This window comes from Lycorma delicatula, chromosome 4 (genome assembly GCF_047948215.1).
Source record: "Lycorma delicatula isolate Av1 chromosome 4, ASM4794821v1, whole genome shotgun sequence".
Classification (NCBI taxonomy): domain Eukaryota; kingdom Metazoa; phylum Arthropoda; class Insecta; order Hemiptera; family Fulgoridae; genus Lycorma; species Lycorma delicatula.
The window spans coordinates 121995415-122015394 of record NC_134458.1 but is presented as its reverse complement, the minus strand read 5'-3'; the positions used below and the strand labels follow the sequence as shown (position 1 = coordinate 122015394).

Genomic DNA, 19980 nt, shown 5'->3' with positions numbered 1-19980 from the left:
ATTTCTTTATAATAAAATGAAAAAAATAGGAAACGATAGTAAAGTAATTATACCTCGTACTATAATCCTGCTAAACAAAATTGCACTACAAGACTGATCGCTATAAAAACTACAAAAATAATCGTTATCTATTTTTGTGGTTAATTAAATTCTCAGGAGTAAGCACATACTGAAACTATCTAGTAGTCACTGCCCATCAAGAGGGAGCAGCCCACTGTAAATACTTCAGACATTTTAATGATTTTAAAAATCTAAATTGTCATATCCAGTTAATTTAAAGTAAGATAGTTATATTTTAATAAAGCAGATTAAGTCATTCTTGCATTACCTCACACTAACATTAAAACAAACACAGATTGGGGTAATAAGCATAGATTGGAATAAAATCACTGAAACTAAACCCATTTTGCTTTTGTTTTGTGTGGAACACAAAATAAAATGGAAATAGAATGCCAGTTAGCATTTTACAAAGATAATTACAATATTACAATCCAGTACACAAGCAGTGATCCTTAAGAAAAGTTATGTCACTCAACCTACCTTTAAGAATCATGTGACAATAAACATTTTGTATTAAATCAGTGATATCTCAAGAACAGTTTACCTGATTTTGATGAATGATATAAAAAAATAAAATTCAGTTTTATAAATTTCACTCATGTGAATTGTATGACCATCTCTTACAAAATACAGTTTAAATTTGACACAAATGTTACAACAAAACAATGGTAAATGTTTTCAAATAAAAAAAAGTGGTTAAAGAATTATTTAGGTTGGCCAAGTGATTCAGGCCACGTTTTAAGTTAGCATTAACAATACAAACATACATGCACAGAAACATTCTTATTATTATCAAAAATATGAACACTAACCCAAATCAACAAAAAAAGCTGCAAATACATTTCTAAGATATGACACATTCCATTTTTCTCATATAAAATTCTATCTAAAATATAAACATATCTTTTTTTGTTTCTTTTATGACAAATTCACCACATTACCTTGAAGGTTGGACATAAGAATAAGGTATGGAAATTTTCCAGCATATTAAATACTGGCATTTTTTAATATGTTAATGTTATACCTACAATAACTGGTAGTGAAAAAATTCCTGCACAGGCAGATACATTTTTCTGAATAAAATCATTTAATTTGCATTGGTATCAAAATAACCTTGGGGCAAGGTAATAAACTATCCCAACCTATCCTGATGAATAAATTGCCCATTTTCATCTCCCTCATTTATACCCTTGATCTCTTCTTCCCTACTATTAGTTCTGTAAGTGCAGATCTGATAGATCACACATTTTTCATGAATGCCAGGACTTGCAGAGCCCACAATATCCAAGCTATTTGGTGGTGGCTGTGAACAGACAAAGGGATTCTGTTTCTTGTCCAACAGCTCCATAACAACCCTAATAGTTGAAGTTCCTATCACGTGAAGCCAAACCTCTGAATTTCCCTCCCCCAAAGTCATCAAAACAAAGTCAGTGCCATCCAGCTGGTGAGAAGGCATAACAATTAACAGATTAGTTGATAAGACCAACAGGTTTTTAAAGGTCAACATAAATTAGTTAAAGATAATAAATGGAAAATTAAGATCAAATAATTTTCTTAATAAATATTATTTAAATAAATAAATAAGGCATGCATAAAAAAGAAAATAATAATAAATTAATATATATACCATCATCAAATGGTCCTGGATTGTCTTGCCATTGTTCATCATCATCAAAATGAATATCCCCTTGTAGACTTGAAGATTCACCTGGCATAAATGCATGAGCAAGAACACTCCCTCGTCCATCAAAAGGAAACCTATACAAGAAACATTGCAGAAATAAATCAGCAAGGGTACTAAAATTAAAACTAAAAAATTATTTTAGTATAAAAAAAAGATGTATTAAAATGGTATAAGTATATCTACCCTGATAACTTAAACGAATTCACAAGATGAATATAATTTAAAATCTAAAAAATTGCCCAACAGATATATTTTGATTACTCAATGTAAAATAAATAACATATTTTTAAATATGTTATAAAGTCAAATGAATAATGTTCTATTATTAATATTAACTCTAGTTTATTAACTTATCTTGCCAACCTAATATTTAAAAATAAATAATTTTTAACTGTTAATTTATTCCTGAAATACAAGGGCTATCCCAAAATTGTCTTCTGATTAGCTATCAAAAATAAATCAATTGCCATAACAACACACAATGTGCACAGTAGCCACCAGCAATATATAATTTTATTAGATGTCTATTTGTCGCTGTCCATTCTGTTCATTGCAGATGTAAAATCCTTATATAACAGAATAACCTTATATAACTGAGCTTGTTAATTCAATTAACTTTTGAAAATCATAAATCAACAAACTGATCAATAAGAAAAAATTTAAAACCACTCAACTCATTCTAAACCTTGAAAACATTTTGTACACTTAGACAGAAACTGTTTCATAAAAAAGATAATATCTGTCCATGCAATAAATTAGGTTACATGATCCATCCACATTAGTCCACTTTGTAAACACATGACACTGCAGTATTAAAATGTTCCACAATCTAAAATAATTATTTTAATTGTATAAGTTTTTTTAAATTTTATTATATTTTTCTGTATGTATTCACATATGATATTGATCATGCTACCTCAAGCATGTATAACACATTGCCTGTACAGTTAATTATCTCATTTATTGAATGTACTGTCACTTTATACAATCTGTGTTCGATTATAAATCATGAAAATCATCAATAAGAAACCTCAAATCATTATATTAGTTCTAGGTGTCGTAATTAATTGTAACAACTGATATGGACAATAAAAGATTCATCAAAGTTTACAAGATCACTTAGTAGCAGGATATTTAATAGCATAATTACATTGCATTCTCTACAGCTGGTAAGCAATAATAATTAAAAATGAAAAATTTTAGTTTCTTAAATCAATTTAGAAATTGTGATTAATTCTTCTACAACTGGAATGAAACAGAGTTAGTGAAGTTACAGTGACAATTTTTTGTGTTTGTGGTCATAATATTATAGTAATGAGGGACACTACCATAAAAGAATGTCAGGTACCTAACGAGCTAAAATATTTAAGCATTAAATGCATTATTAAACCAAAATACAAAAGCTACATATTTTGGAACTACAAAGGAATTTTGCTAAAAGAATTCATGGGACCTGGGGCCATAATAATGTCAGAATTTTATTGTGAAGTGTTGAGAAAGCTTCAGAGATCAATCTAGAAGAAATAGTCAGGGATGTCAAAAGATGTCATCCTTCTGCATAAAAATATACGGTCATATGACCAGCCTTATTTGAGTAATTTCATTAGGAAGATTTTTAACTGTCCTCCTACAATCTCAGACTCAGCAATAAGTGATTATCATCATTTCACCAAAATGGAAATTGGCTAACCACTAATATGAAACCAATGAGAGCTCACAAATGGGATTAAAAACTTTTCAGAATTTTTTTTTTTAATTCTAATAAATGAAAAAGTGAAAAATATGGAAACATATTACCATGATTCACACTTTTTAAGATATTAAGAGGAAATGGAATTCTTTAGAAAAAGCACACTTTTTTTTCTAAATCACTCCAAAGTAGCCAGTAAGTTAGACATTGAGATTAAATCATTACTACAGTAACCAATACCAAACCACACACAAACTACATCATCACCTATATACCAGCTTGTTTCAGAAACTACTTAAGAGTTTTTTTAACTCAGAACAAAGGAAAACTTAACTTTAGACTTTAAAGTCTAAATGCTACTTTTAGTTAAACTCTCCAAACTACTACTTTATGACATAAGACATACATTTTGATATTTAAGTAGACATTAATATACTAATACAATAATATGAAACCAATATGTATACCTACCGAGTCCAATAAACTATCTAAGTTAAACAATGCTAGGTGCGATTTCTCTTTTTACCAGTGTAATTGCAAATTTTCTATTAACAAAAAGTGATTAATGACTACAGCAGATGATAGCAAAAAATAAATATAAAAAAAGAAAGCTAACACACTCTATGTACTAAAAATGTATGTAAACATGAAATGGTTGCTTAACTAAAAGTTAATTAATTATTTTTTTTTATTTTTGTTAATAAATTCCTACAGATTTGAATGAATCATAACAAAATTTTTAAAAAATGTACAACTACCATTCTGTCAACCAAGTATTATATCTTATTACCAAGATACAGCATTACTCATGTTTATTAAGATAAGGAATTCATCAGCAGAATGAACTGTCAAGAAAAAATTTGTTCAGTCATCTTTTAAAAACATTTTTCCTATAAAATATTTTAAAAAAATTTTGAATTAACCAGATAAAAACTAAATTTTTAAATTAACTTTAAATTACACAAAATAATTAATTTTAATGGCAAACTGAACCAAATCTAATTTAAGAAAACTTTTTTAATTGTATTAATACATTTTCAACTGTATGGCTTTATCAATGTTTATCACTACTATGTGTTTCCAATGGAAGAAACATTTATATAAAATGTGGCCAAAAAAAGTTGAATATTATGAGTTGTATGAGTTCATTTATATAAAATGAGTTTATATATAATGAGTTTTGATATAAAAAAACTGAAGCCACTGGAAAAGAAATTTATTACATGTAATTTGAAAATACATCCTTAATCTACTTTTCTATGTAGTCATCAAATACATTGAGATACTTGTGATGAATTTCTGTCATCAAAAAATTCTGCCATCTGGTTTTTCAGCCACACAACACCTTCTTGAGTACTTTCTTTTCATCCAAGTGTTTAATTGCCCGCCAATTTTTCATTTGAGGGAACAAACAGTAATTACTCAGTACCAGATCTAGGCTTTACGCAGGATAATTGAAAATTTCCCATCCAAACTTTCCCAAAAGTTCTTGAGTATAATGAGCTATGTGGAGAGATGCATTGTTATGAATGAAGAAAATCCCAGAAATCAAAATGCTAGGTCATTTGTTTTCAATTTCTCTCCATAGCTATTTTAGGGTCTTACAATATATTTCTGCATTTACTGTAGCATCAAACTTAAATTACCCTTTTCTGTCCCAGTTCATCAGACAGAGCCCACTTTGCCAACCCACATTGTTTTTCATTGTGAACATTTGAGCAGCCATTTTCAAACACGATACACCATTACCTCACTTCACTCATTACATCTTTCCCAATAAACATCATATAATTCCCAATAAATCTCAAGGGGTTTGTAGTTTTTTGTCGAAAATCTAATAACTGATCTCACTTCATAACTGGCTGAATTTTCTGTGGCAGTTCATGTTTTAAAACTTACATAAAATCAACAAGATATGTCACAGTCCATGTGCAGCTTGATGGGTATTGAGTCAGATTAGCAATGACCACAAAGATGGTGCCACTACCTGCATACCTTCGCAAACAGCAGAACGTAAGATATTTCTGGTTAGCCCTTGTAGAAATATTTTTACCTACTGAATTTTGAAAACTGAGTATGGAGACATCATTTACTATTTTGCACACAAGAGAGCTTTTATAGCAATTCCTATTTTATCAGACGAGTTGTAAATTTAATAAAAAGCATAAAGTAAATTTTAAAATATAGTTAAAAGATATTTGATTATACTTTACAATGCAATCTGATTTTTATCTGTCTTCTTCCGTTCATTTAATAAGACATCAGACTTTATTAGATGGTTAGAGGAAGAAAGATATCTTTAATGTTTTTTTTCATCAAATACATAACTTACCTGGTGAAATAGTGATTGGTACAAAAGCACTCATCAGTACCCCTAGGAATTAAAAAAGCAATTGGTTAATTAATATTAAAATAGAACATTATTATTATTCGACTGCTAAGATGTTTTACTGAAATCTATTCATTAACTTTTAATAAACTGTTTATATCAATTGATTAATTAATAATTATTTTAATAGTACTAAAATATCCCTTTTACGTGGGTTATTTTTTTTCAAGGTCCGATCGGTCACGAAATAAAAACCCGCGCAAAAATCGGATGAACCTTTGCACATATGTGTCTCTAGTATGGCCTTCAATCACGCCACGTCACTTCATTTAGTTCTGAACACGCAGCTAGCACGTAAACATGTCTACAACAAAAGCATCTCCCGCCAAGTGTGAAGTGCGTGCGGTAATTCAATTTCTTCAGGCTGAGGGGTGTAATGCAGCTCAAATTCATCGACGAATAAGTAATGTGTATGGTGAAACTTCAATGAGAGAAAGCAAAGTGCGACAATGTGGAGATGTTCATGGTGCAGACAGTCAGGGAAGGAAGCGAGTGTCAACCGATGATTTCATTGAGCAAGTGGATGAGACAATTCGACAAAATCGTCGGTTCACAATTTCTGTATTGAGTGATTCGTTTCCTGAAATTTCAAGGTCAGCTGTCTACACCATTATGAGTGAGAGACTTCAGTACTGTGAGATGGGTTCCCAAGATGCTGTCCAACCATCACAAAACAATGAGAATGGACGCCTCCCTTAAGCTGTGTAAAAATGGATGTGTTGTATATGTCCTAGCCTAGATGTTCATTATGTATAAATGATCTTCAATCATTTTTAATTATTCAAAAACTAAACACAATAAAAAAAATGACCATCCACTTTAATTTTCAGAACAAACTATTTCTATTTTATTTATTACATATTAGATAAAATATATCATTACATTGTAAACTGTTGTTTGTCTGTTTTCTTTAACCACTTTTCCAGCTACTGCCAGGTCTCGGTGTGTGTGTGTGTGTGTGTGTGTGTGTGTGTGTGTGTGTGTGTGTGTATATAGGCAAATGCAATTACCGCCACTGGTTTGCCAGGCCTGACATAGCTGCACACACAGTACAACTTAAGTGTAAATGTACCAGTTAACATGTAGTCTGGAACAGACGTGTAGTTAATTGAAACCCAACCACCAAAGAACACCAGTATCCACAATCTAGCATTTAAATCCATATATAAGCAACTACCTTTACAAGGACTCAAACATTAGAACTCATGACTTTGAAAATAAGCTGATTTTACAATGACAAGTTTAACTGCTAGACTAACCCAGTGGGATCTGTAAACTATACGAGTTTGTATTTCACAAATCTCATCTTTAACATTTTACATTATAAGTGAATACATTTCAAACTGTAAGTGAGTATACTTTTGAATTTTTTTTTTTTTGTCTTCAGTCATTTGACTGGTTTGATGCAGCTCTCCAAGATTCCCTATCTAGTGCTAGTCGTTTCATTTCAGTATACCCTCTACATCCTACAACCCTAAAAATTTGTTTTACATATTCCAAACGTGGCCTGCCTATACAACTTTTCACTTCTACCTGTCCTTCCCATATTAAAGCGACTATTCCAGGATGCCTTAGTATGTGGCCTGTAAGTCTGTCTCTTCTTTTAACTATATTTTTCCAAAGGCTTCTTGCTTCATCTATTTGCCGCAATACCTCTTCATTTGTCACATTATCCACCCATCTGATTTTTAACATTCTCCTACAGCACCACATTTCAAAAGCTTCTAATCTTTTCTTCTCAGATACTCCGATTGTCCAAGTTTCACTTCCATATAAAGCGACACTCCAAACATACACTTTCAAAAATCTTTTCCTGACATTTAAATTAATTTTTGATGTAAACAAATTATATTTCTTACTGAAGGCTCGTTTAGCTTGTACTATTTGGCATTTTATATCACTCCTGCTTCATTCATCTTTAGTAATTCTACTTCCCAAATAACGAAATTCTTCTACCTCCATAATCTTTTCTCCTCCTATTTTCACATTCAGTGGTCCATCTTTGTTATTTCTACTACATTTCATTACTTTTGTTTTGTTCTTGTTTATTTTCATGCGATAGTTCTTGCATACGACTTCATCTATGCCGTTCATTGTTTCTTCTAAATCCTTTTTACTCTCGGCTAGAATTACTATATCATCAGCAAATCGTAGCATCTTTATCTTTTCACCTTGTACTGTTACTCCGAATCTAAATTGTTCTTTAACATCATTAACTGCTAGTTCCATGTAAAGATTAAAAAGTAACGGATATAGGGAACATCCTTGTCGGACTCCCTTTCTTATTACGGCTTCTTTCTTATTTTCTTCAATTATTACTGTTGCTGTTTGATTCCTGTACATGTTAGCAGTTGTTCTTATGTTTCTGTATTTGAACCCTAATTTTTTTAAAATGCTGAACATTTTATTCCAGTCTACGTTATCGAATGCCTTTTCTAGGTCTATAAACGCCAAGTATGTTGGTTTGTTTTTCTTTAATCTTCCTTCTACTATTAATCTGAGGCCTAAAATTGCTTCCCTTGTCCCTATACTTTTCCTGAAACCAAATTGGTCTTCTCCTAACACTTCCTCCACTCTCCTCTCAATTCTTCTGTATAGAATTCTAGTTAAGATTTTTGATGCATGACTAATTAAACTAATTTTTCTGTATTCTTCACATTTATCTGCCCCTGCCTTCTTTGGTATCATTACTATAACACTTTTTTTGAAGTCTGACGGAAATTCCCCTTTTTCATAAATATTACACACCAGATTGTATAATCTATCAATCGGTTCCTCACCTGCAATGCGCAGTAATTCTACAGGTATTCCGTCTATTCCAGGAGCTTTTTGCCATTTAAATCTTTTAATGCTCTCTTAAATTCAGATCTCAGTATTGTTTCTCCCATTTCATCCTCCTCAACTTCCTCTTCTTCCTCTATAACACCATTTTCTAATTCATTTCCTCCGTATAATTCTACAATATATTCCACCCATCTATCGACTTTACCTTTCGTATTATATATTGGTGTACCATCTTTGTTTAACACATTATTCGATTTTAATTTATGTACCCCAAAATTTTCCTTAACTTTCCTGTATGCTCCGTCTATTTTACCAATGTTCATTTCTCTTTCCACTTCTGAACACTTTTCTTTAATCCACTCTTCGTTCACCAGTTTGCACTTCCTGTTTATAGCATTTCTTAATTGCCGATAGTTCCTTTTACTTTCTTCATCACTAGCATTCTTATATTTTCTACGTTCATCCATCAGCTGCAATATATCGTCTGAAACCCCAGGTTTTCTACCAGTTCTCTTTATTCTGCCTAAGTTTGCTTCTGCTGATTTAAGAATTTCCTTTTTAATATTCTCCCATTCTTCTTCTACATTTTCTACCTTATCTTTTTTACTCAGACCTCTTGCGATGTCCTCAAAAATCTTCTTTACCTCCTCTTCCTCAAGCTTCTCTAAATTCCACCGATTCATCTGACACCTTTTCTTCAGGTTTTTAAACCCCAATCTACATTTCATTATCACCAAATTATGGTCACTATCAATGTCTGCTCCAGGGTAAATTTTGCAGTCAACGAGTTGATTTCTAAATCTTTGCTTAACCATGATATAATCTATCTGATACCTTGCAGTATCGCCTGCCTTTTTCCAAGTGCATATTCTTCTATTATGATTTTTAAATTGGGTGTCGGCAATTACTAAATTATACTTCTTGCAAAACTCTATAAGTCGGTCCCCTCTTTCATTCCTTTTGCCCAGCCCGTATTCACCCACTATATTTCCTTCCTTGCCTTTTCCAATGCTTGCATTCCAATCTCCAGCTATTGTTAAATTTTCATTTCTTTTTAAGTGTTTAATTGCTTCATCAATCTCTTCGTGTACACACTCTACCTCATCATCATCATGGGCGCTTGTAGGCATATAGATGTTAACAATCGTTGTCGGTTTAGGTTTTGATTTTATCCTTATTACAATGATTCTATCGCTATGCGTCTTGAAATACTCCACTCTCCTCCCTATCTTCTTGTTCATCACGAAACCTACTCCTGCCTGCCCATTATTTGACGCTGAGTTAATTTTGAGTTAACTTTTGAATAACATATTCATTTTTATGTGAACTAGTTACATACAAAAACGCTACTCTACTAATTTACTTCATCAAAATAGTATGTTTATTTTTTTTAATATTTTATAATACTGAAGCACATCAAGATATGATCATTTTTTTTTGTAGAGGTCTACTGAATAGCTTTGTTTGGGACTTGTCTTTATGTGATAGCTGGAAATGCTGACAGTGCTCTTATGAACAATTTTCATGTTTATTGTATCTTTATTTTAATTTGCATCCTGCTTTCCTAATGTAAAAAAACAAAAAACATTCTACATAAACAAAGGATTTGCGTTTGCCAACCACCTAGCAGAAAAACTTTATATAGGAACAGAATTTATTATAAAATTTGATATTCTACTAATAGAAACAAAGATTGAAATAATATTATGAACACATAAATAAACAGTTATGGAAAAATGGTTAAAAAACCAACTGATAAAGTTCAAATACAATAACATCTTTTGGCCATATTCTTGTGTACATGCCTTCCAAGCTATGAAATGAAGCACAAAATAATTAAGCAATATCTATAATCTGAGTATTAAAACTTTTAAAACACTAAAAACTAAAAAAACTAGTAAAACAAGTTCATGGATAAGCTTTTAAGCTAATTAAAGTTTACTTAAATCACAAATAATGAATTGCTTGTAAAGAAAATTTTTAACTTATTTAAAAAACAAATCATTCCACACAAAACACAATATATCTGGAATAGTGAAAACTAAACTACTCCAATTATACAATATTTTACACCTATCAAACAGGACATAATTTTACACAAAGTTACAGTAAACTTTAAAAGTCCTCCACACAACCTAGAATCAACATTTGATAACCACCTCAGAGACAAAATCACAAACTAGTAACAGTGATGACAACCTTGATATTCTACATATACACTAAAAAGGAGCATACCCTAAAACACTACCAGATTATGTAAAATTTACACACACAAAAATGTACTGAATGAACAAACACATTTCAAATCACAAACCTTTTGACCAAATTGTTAATATGGCTTCCTAATTAAAAAAAAACCCCACCAACAATAACATTAGCTGATGCCAGTATGAAAGCAGCAACAGCAGTGAGAATAGTCATAAAAATAACCAAATATGTCTTGAAAACATTTATAATTTGGTTTAGTGTGTTGTTAATTTAAATTTCAAAGGACAAGAATACAGTAAATTAGAAAGTGCCATCAGTCAGCAGAAAAGAAACTAACTGCTCCTGAGTTCACCTAATTTCAGGTGGCTTAGTGATTACAGAACAAAAAAATTTCAAACACTTTTATATATTATTTTGATACGGCCAGTACTAATTTCATGCCTTTACACTAAGCACTCTATGTTAAATATTTTTAAGCTTTGTTGACTCTGCAAAGCAAAAATTCATTTAAGACTTTGGAAAAATAAAATATTTCAAGTTTTTAAAACAAATCATAATAAAAAATATCTACTTTCTAAGGATTTCAGATGTTTGTAAATATCAAAATCTATGATTCTATATTATTTCAAATGGAAGTGAAAATATATTATACATAAATACAAAAAATACAAAGGTCTGAAAAAAAATCTGTTTTTAAATTTAATGATTCTATTGATACTGACAAGGCTGCCAACTAACCCATCGCCATGACTACCAGATGCAAATGAAATAATAATATCGGCATTCATATCAGGTACTTCTATGAATTTTAACTGAGAATATGAACTCCATGAATCAAATGCTCGTCTCATGTTCGTCCTCACATTGCGCTCACTAAGCCCTGATGGCCAATTAGCAACACTGAAAAATAAATTCATAATTTCATTCAATAATAATATTCATAAAGCATTTTAAAAAACTTAAACTTGTTATTCGCAAGGTCAAATAAAGTATAGATTATTTAGTAACATACAAAAGGGATAAAATATTTTTCGTAACTTTTCTTAAAACACATCCAGTAAAGATAAAATTTTTATTCTACTTACATTTTAACCCTTTTGTACTTTTCCTAATCTTTACCCAATTTATAAAAAAAATAAGTAACAGTAAAATTTTAAAATTATGAATCATACTTACTAATAAGTTAAACGATATTTTTTCCATTGCGAACCACTTAAAATATATCTTTTAGTCCGATTACTTGATGACAGACCACGAGTTTCAGGAACACCACATCTGGGTGATTTCATCAGCTGTAAAATAAATATAACAAAATATGTTTATTTTAATAAGTTTTAAATATGTTATTTTAATATCTTTGATTCATTAAGTAATTACTTAATGTAAAAAAGAGAATATAAAGATAGGATAACTTCAGTACAAGTAAAGGAGAAATCTCAGATTGTGTGGGTAAAATGCAGAAGTTTATAATTTATCTTGCCTAAAAAATTTCTAGAAATACAAAAGAAATCAGGTATTATCAATATATATATAATCAAAATCATAACTTGAAAAACTATGAAAAAAATAAGAATGAGGAAAACTCTTATAAAGCAATTATTACACACAGAAACATTTTAATATTAAAATAAATCAACAAATTTAAGCAATTTTGGGTCTTGAGAAAAAATGTAAATCTCATCTCTTACAACCTGATTGTTCTGTAACACTTGTATTGGCTCAGGGAATGGCATCCTAGAAACTAGTTAGAAATTTAACAAGTAGATCTTGTAAAACAAAAAGAAATTTTTGATTTCAGCCAAAACTTTAAATGAATCAGACAAAAACTATAAATTAATCAGCGACTAAAGCCAATACCAAATATAATCACTTGATTTCATAAAGGTTTTCTACAAATTTTGAAAAATTATAATTATTACTTTATTGATTGTAGTAACCCCCTCTTATGTTGAAAAAATGCCAATGAGAAGACAGCTGTTGTTTATGGATTCACTAGCAGAACAGAAAAAAATGGTACACAATGAATACAGTGCATTTTATATTGCAAAATATTTTTAAACTCCAATCTTACACAATCAAAGTTGTTAGAGCATTTTAACAATCAGCACAGTGGTGAATCTGCAGGATATATTCTTAACACCTTGAAGTCTAAAAAGAAACAATTTGATACCAGCAGTACTAGCCAAGTGAATTAAATGCATTAATACAAGGATTTGGTAGGAACATAATAATGCCTAATGAAAAATTATCTTCATTTATTAAAAACTAAAAATTTGGAAACGTTGAGTTGAAAATGGAAATTTTGCAAACTTTCCTTTGCTTGATTTAATTGTTCTGGAAAATGATACAATAATAATTATACCTGAAATTGCAATACACCTCCAACAACTGAGTGAATCATTTCATAGTTACTTTACCACAGAAGATATCAGCATAATTCAGAGATGGATACTGGATCCATTTCTATTTGATCCAGATTTGAAAAACAACAGCGATTTAATAAAAGACGATCTTATTAAACTACGTATAAGTCAATGCACGCATTCAAATGAAATTTGAAAAACTGGAGGTAGAACACTTCTGTTGTACACAGTTAGAACCTTATCCACAGCTAGCAAAAGCAGCATTGCAGACACTTTTACCAATCACCACCTTACATTATTTATGAAACTTGAAACTTATGAACTTATATTTCGATTCAAGGGAGTGTTGGTCACTACAAACAGTGTGTTTGTAGTGACCAGAATAATTTAAATGAGAATGAAAAAGGTAAACCACTTTGGCTTTCAAAAATAACATGAGATCGTAAGAAACAATTTTAGCTTCCAGATAAATATTAGAAAGCAATTGAAGAAAAAACAAAGCTGTGTACATGGCATTTGTTGATTTTGAAAGAGCATTTGATAATGTAGAATGCTCAATATTTTATCAAGAAGAGGACTGAAATATAAAGAAAGAGTTACACTGAATATCCAAAACCACTCATCTACCTCTTTTAAAAAAATAGTGTTTTTTTCCAAAAAACTCATGTCTCCATATTAAGTAAATTGGGTATACTCCATCAACTGCTGATATCAACTAAACAAGAATATAGAACAATGATAATAAAATGTGATAGAAAAGAAAATTTGATAAAAAGTTGCATACTAAGATAGGAGAATAAAATATATATGTCATCAAATTTTGTTATTTAGGTAGTAAAATTACAAAAAGAAGGAGTAAAGAAGAAATTCTTAAAATTATTTGTTTGTAATGAAGCACTTTATGGCAGTGAGGTACGGGCAATAGAAAAGTCAGAAAACAAGGAATAGCAATTTTTTTGGATTTCATATTACAAGAAAATGTTGAGAATTAAGGGATAAAAATGATGTGAACAAAGTGAAGGGTTATTAAGACAAGTGGGAAAAAAAGAGAATCATGGTCATATTTTATAAAACAAAGGGCAAGGCTGGTGGACTATGTATTCAGAAACCAAGAGTCAGTGAACTCTATTATAAAACAAAATGTATAGAGGATGAAAAGAGTAAAAGCTAACAAAAAATTAAATATATGAAAAAACAGAGCGTGGAAGAAGTCTAAAAAAGGTTGGTAGGTTAGAAAATTTAAAAAGGGAAATGGAGTACGAATTAGAGAGGTTTGGTGGGATGAGGAAAACAACTTTCAGTCAGGTGATTTTAGAATAATTACCTCAGCTTCAAATAATGGGCAGGCAGGAGTAGGTTTCGTAATGAACAAGAAGATAGGGAAGAGAGTAGAGTATTTCAAAATGCATAACGATAGAATCATTGTAATAAGGATAAAATTGAAACCTAAACTGATGATTGTTAACGTCTATATACCTACAAGCGTCCATCATGATGACGAGGTAGTGTGTATACGAAAAAATTGACGAAGCAATTAAACACATAAAAAGAGATGAAAATTTAATAATAGTTGGAGACTGGAATGCAGGCATAGGAAAAGTGAAGGAAAGAAATATAGTGGGTAAATACAGGCTGGGCAAAATGAATGAAACAGGGGACCGACTTATAGACTTTTGCACGAAGTATAATTTAGTAATTGCCAACATCCAGTTTAAAAATCATAATAGAAGAATATACACATAGAAAAAGCCAGGTGATACTGCAAGGTATCAGATAGATTATATCATGGTTAAGCAAAGATTTAGAAATCCGCTCGTCGACTGCAAAACTTACCCGGAGCAGACATTGATAGTGACCATAATTTAGTGTTAATCTAGATTGGGGTTTAAAAACCTGAAGAAAAGGTGTCAGATGAATCAGTGGAGTTTAGAGAAGCTTGAGGAAGAGGAGGTAAAGAAGATTTTTGAGGAGGACATCGCAAGAGGTCTGAGTAAAAAAGATAAGGTAGAAAATGTAGAAGAAGAATGGGAGAATGTTAAAAAGGAAATTCTTAAATTAGCAGAAGCAAACTTAGGTGGAACAAAGAGAACTGGTAGAAAACCTTGGATTTCAGACGATATATTGCAGCTGATAGATGACGTAGAAAATATAAGAATGCTAGTGACGAAGAAAGTAAAAGGAACTATCAACAATTAAGAAATACTATAAACAGGAAAAGCAAACTAGCGAAAGAAGAGTGGATTAAAGAAAAGTGTTCAGAAGTAGAAAGAGAAATGAACATTGGTAAAATAGATGGAGCATACAGGAAAGTTAAGGAAAATTTTGGGGTACATAAATTAAAATCTAATAATGTGTTAAACAAAAATGGTACACCGAATTATAATACGAAAGGCAAAGTCGATAGATGGGTGGAATATATTGAAGTTATACGAAGGAAATCAATTAGAAAATGGTGTTATAGAGAAAGAAGAGGATGAAAGGGAGAAACAACACTGAAATCTGAATTTAAGAGAGCACTAAAAGATTTGAATGGCAGAAATGATCCTGAAACAGACGGAATACCTGTCTGTTTGGTATTATAGTCATGATACCAAAGAAAGCAGGAGCAGATAAATGTGAAGAATACAGAAAAATTAGCTTAACTAGCCCTGCATCAATAATCTTAACTAGAATTCTGTACAGAAGAATTGAGAGGGAAGTGGAAGAAGTGTTAGAAAAAGACCAATTTTGTTTCAGGAAATGTATAGGGACAAAGGAACCATTTTTAGCGCTCAGATTAATAGTAGAAGGAAGATTAAAGAAAAACAAACCAACATACTTGGCATTTACAGATCTAGAAAAGGCATTCGATAATGGAAAAATGGAATAAAATATTCTGCATTTTAAAAAAATTAGGGTTCAAATACAGATACATAAGAACAACTGCTAACATTTACAGGAATCAAACAGCAACAGTAATAATTGAAGAAAATAAGAAATAAGCCGTAATAAGAAAGGGAGTCCGACAAGGATGTTCCCTATCCCCGTTACTTTTTAATCTTTACATAGAACTAGCAGTTAATGATGTTAAAGAACAATTTAGATCCGGAATAACAGTACATGGTGAAAAGATAAAGATGCTATGATTTGCTGATGATATAGTAATTGTAGCTGAGAGTAAAAAGGATTTAGAAGGAACAATGAACGGCAGGGATGAAGTACTGCGCAAGAACTACCGCATGAAAATAAACAAGAACAAAACAAAAGTAATGAAATGTAGTAGAAATAACGAAGATGGTCCAGATCTAAAAATAGGAAGAGAAAAGATTATGGAGGTAGAAGAATTTTGTTATTTGGAAAGTAGAATTACTAGAGATGGACGAAGCAGGAGTGATATAAAATGCTGAATAGCACAGGCAAAATGAGCCTTCAATCAGAAATATAATTTGTTTACATCAAAAATTAATTTAAATGTCCGGAAAAGATTTTTGAAAGTATATGTTTGGAGCACAGCTTTATATGGAAGTGAAACCTGGACGATCGGAACACCTGAGAAAAAAAGATTAGAAGCTTTTGAAATGTGGTCCTATAGGAGAATGTTAAAAATCAGATGGGTAGATAAAGTGGCAAATGAAGAGGTGTTGCGGCAAATAGATGAAGATAGAAGCATTTGGAAAAATACAGTTAAAAGAAGAGACAGACTTATAGGCCACATATTAAGGCATCCTGGAATAGTTGCTTTAATACTTGGGCAGGTAGAAGGAAAAAATTGTGCAGGCAGGCAATGTTTGGAGTATGTAAAACAAATTGTTAGGGATGTAGGATGTAGGGGATATATTGAAATTAAATGACTAGCACTAGATAGGGAATCTTGGAGAGCTGCATCAAACCCAAAACAAAAAATGAAAAAATTGAACTTGTAGACACTAGAGATTTGTTAGGGTAATAGAATAAATTCATCAAATTACTGAAGACCCCTCCCCAACAAAAAAGCATATTTCCATTCAAGAATTAATTTTTTCTATTTTTTTAAACCTCATTTTCTCATGCTGTTCAAAGGAAAAAGTGTTTAAAATTTGCAATGCATCAAAAAATAACTGTACCTCAATAGTTGTATTATCAAGTATTCCTGTCTGTGGAATACCTCCATAAAGTTGAACCTCTTTAAGAGCATTTTTAATATCATCTCCACTATACAACGACTCTGAATCTTCTAAAGATGTATTTTCCAAATAACCAAATTGTTTCATAAAACCAATCTGTAAAAAACATACAAATACTAAATTAGTAAAATTCTTTACAAATTCTTTAACATATGTACTTAACACTCTTCATTTAATTGCACACAGGAACAGTTCATTCAATTACTTTTAGTTATTTTAAACAACAAATGATCTCATTAAAAATAATATTCCTGTCACACTACATTTTATTCCAAAAACCTCACAAGAAATCTTGATTATCATCAAATACAGCTCTTATGATGAACCCATACAAGTTATCCTATTTTCTAATCATTCAAAATTTTGAGTAAAAAAAAACTAATACTTTTTCATATCTCTTTGTATTAACTTTTACCAGATATAATAGCAGGTTGATAAAGATACACAAAAATAAATTAAATAACAAATAGAAGTACCTACGGATACTGTTGGGTTAAATTCGATTCGGTCTGTATGAATGCTTAAGGAAGTCCTGTAATAAAGCTTACGTTTCAAGCATCTTTTCTTAAGATAAAACTGATGAGCATCTTGTATAGTATGTGTACCAACTGAGCAATATTCAAATGGTTAAAAAACAAGGTATTTACAGATCGGATGATCAAATAAAAATCACAAGTTTTAAGTACTGAGGTTAAATTTGCATCTTCTTAAGAATCCTTATAAAAAGTTTTAATTTTTTACAAATGTTGAGTCCAACTGTGACTCGTACGGATTTACTTTCGTCGCAAATCAACTTATTTGAAACCTGGCTTTGTAAGAGTAAGACTGAAAACTCAACTCACTCATTGCTAAGCAATTAAACAAAAACATTCAAAACCGTAACTGACAGTTCCGGTTATCGCAAACCAAATTACCACAGGTAACTGTCGAACCGGATCGATTAACGATCGATAACTTTGAATTTCATAGTATTTAATATCGAATACATTGATATACAATAATATTCATATAAAAGCATTAGTAAATTATTTATATATCGTTTATACAGAGCGATTTAAAGAAACGGGAAATTTTGAAAGTTGTGTTGGTAGCCGTGGGCGATTGGTACCACTTGATAAGTGGCGCCACCTCTCTAACCTAACCTGCCATTTAGTTGTCATGGATCCTTGGAGTGACGCGCAACGTGCATTTGCTATCAAAGCGTTTTACAAAAACAATGACAGTGTGGAGGGAGCGCGTAGAGAATTTCGCCGTCATTTTAATCTGGGACGGCACAACCGTGTTCCATCAGCACATGCAATTAAAACATGGATATCTAATTTTGAGGAAACTGGTTCGGCAGCAAAGAAACCTACACGCCGTGGGCGAACCGTCCGTACACCACAGAATGTTCAAGCTTTACAAGATGTCTCACACGAAGTCCACATCGGTCAATCCGTCGTCTCTCAGCATCTTTACAATTGCATAGTTCAAGTGTTCGAAGAATGTTAGTGAAGGACTTGGCAATACCATCCATACAAGTTGCAGATCGTCCAGGAACTGAAACCGAACGATGCAGTTGTGCGAGCACAATTCTGTAATGTAATGCTTCAGAAGATAAATGATAACGAAGAGTTTGTTCACAAACTGTGGATGTCAGACGAAGCGCATTTCCACCTCAGTGGATTTGTTAACAAGCAAAATTTCAGATACTGGGCACAAGAAAATCCTACGCAGCTACACCAGCGTCCGTTGCACAGCCAGAAAGTGACCGTGTGTTGTGCTATGTCTTCTTACGGTGTTATAGGCCCTATTTTGAGGATGACAACGGTCTTGCGATTACAGTGACGTCGGCTCGTTACGTAGCCATGCTTGAAACCTTTGTTGTGGAACAACAAAAGAGATTTCCACCAATTCTTAACACAGCCTGGTTTCAACAAGACGGAGCAACGTTACATACTGCACGAATATCGATGCCAGCTGTACGCCGATTGTTTGGACGTGTCATTTCACGAAATGGTGACATTAGATAGCCTCCCAGATCGCCTGATCTCTCAGCTTGTGATTACTTTTTGTGGGGTCACCTTAAAAGCAAAGTGTTCCACAGTAGACCTGCTACAACGGAAGAACTGAAGGCAAAGATCCGAGAAGCAACTGCGGAAATTCCAGTTGAGATGTTACGTCAAACCATGAACAATTTAACGAAGAGACTTCGTGAGTGTTTACGTAGAAGAGGAGGTCACCTGGAAGATCTCATCTTTAAAAAATAAACTAAAATTTATGTATCCTAAAATGGCAACATTTGTACAATTACATGAAATAAAATTCATTTTCTAAAAAAATTTTTCATTAACGTTATTTAATTTTTTTTTAATTTCCCGTTTCTTTGAATCACCTGTATCTGTTTTTAATTACCACAACAACAAAAATACTTATTAAGTAATAATTGACTTTTTAAATTAGGTACCAAATTAAAAAACAAACAACTGACTCCTTTACTTTGGCATCAACTTCAACGCAAGAAATTATAATAATTAGAAATACTACAACGAAACGATTGTAAATATTTACAACTTAAATATGAAAATGCAGATGTATGAATGTATTTATTTCCATAATTAAACTACTAAAAATGGAATTCTGTTTGAAAATACTGTATATATCAGAATTATTTCAGGCTA

At 31.5% G+C, this 19980-nt stretch overlaps 1 protein-coding gene across 1 annotated transcript in view; it reads right to left on the bottom strand.

The window, feature by feature from the left end:
• The window catches only part of LOC142323830 (stromelysin-2-like), a 56004-nt gene that overhangs the window by 15070 nt on the left and 20954 nt on the right, over positions 1-19980 (bottom strand). The window contains exons 2-5 of the mRNA XM_075364094.1: positions 17261-17416; positions 11992-12107; positions 11554-11715; positions 1688-1818 (exon numbers count right to left, since the gene is read on the bottom strand). Coding sequence (XP_075220209.1) covers positions 1688-1818; positions 11554-11715; positions 11992-12107; positions 17261-17416 — 565 coding nt within the window. The remainder of the gene's footprint in view (positions 1-1687; positions 1819-11553; positions 11716-11991; positions 12108-17260; positions 17417-19980) is intronic.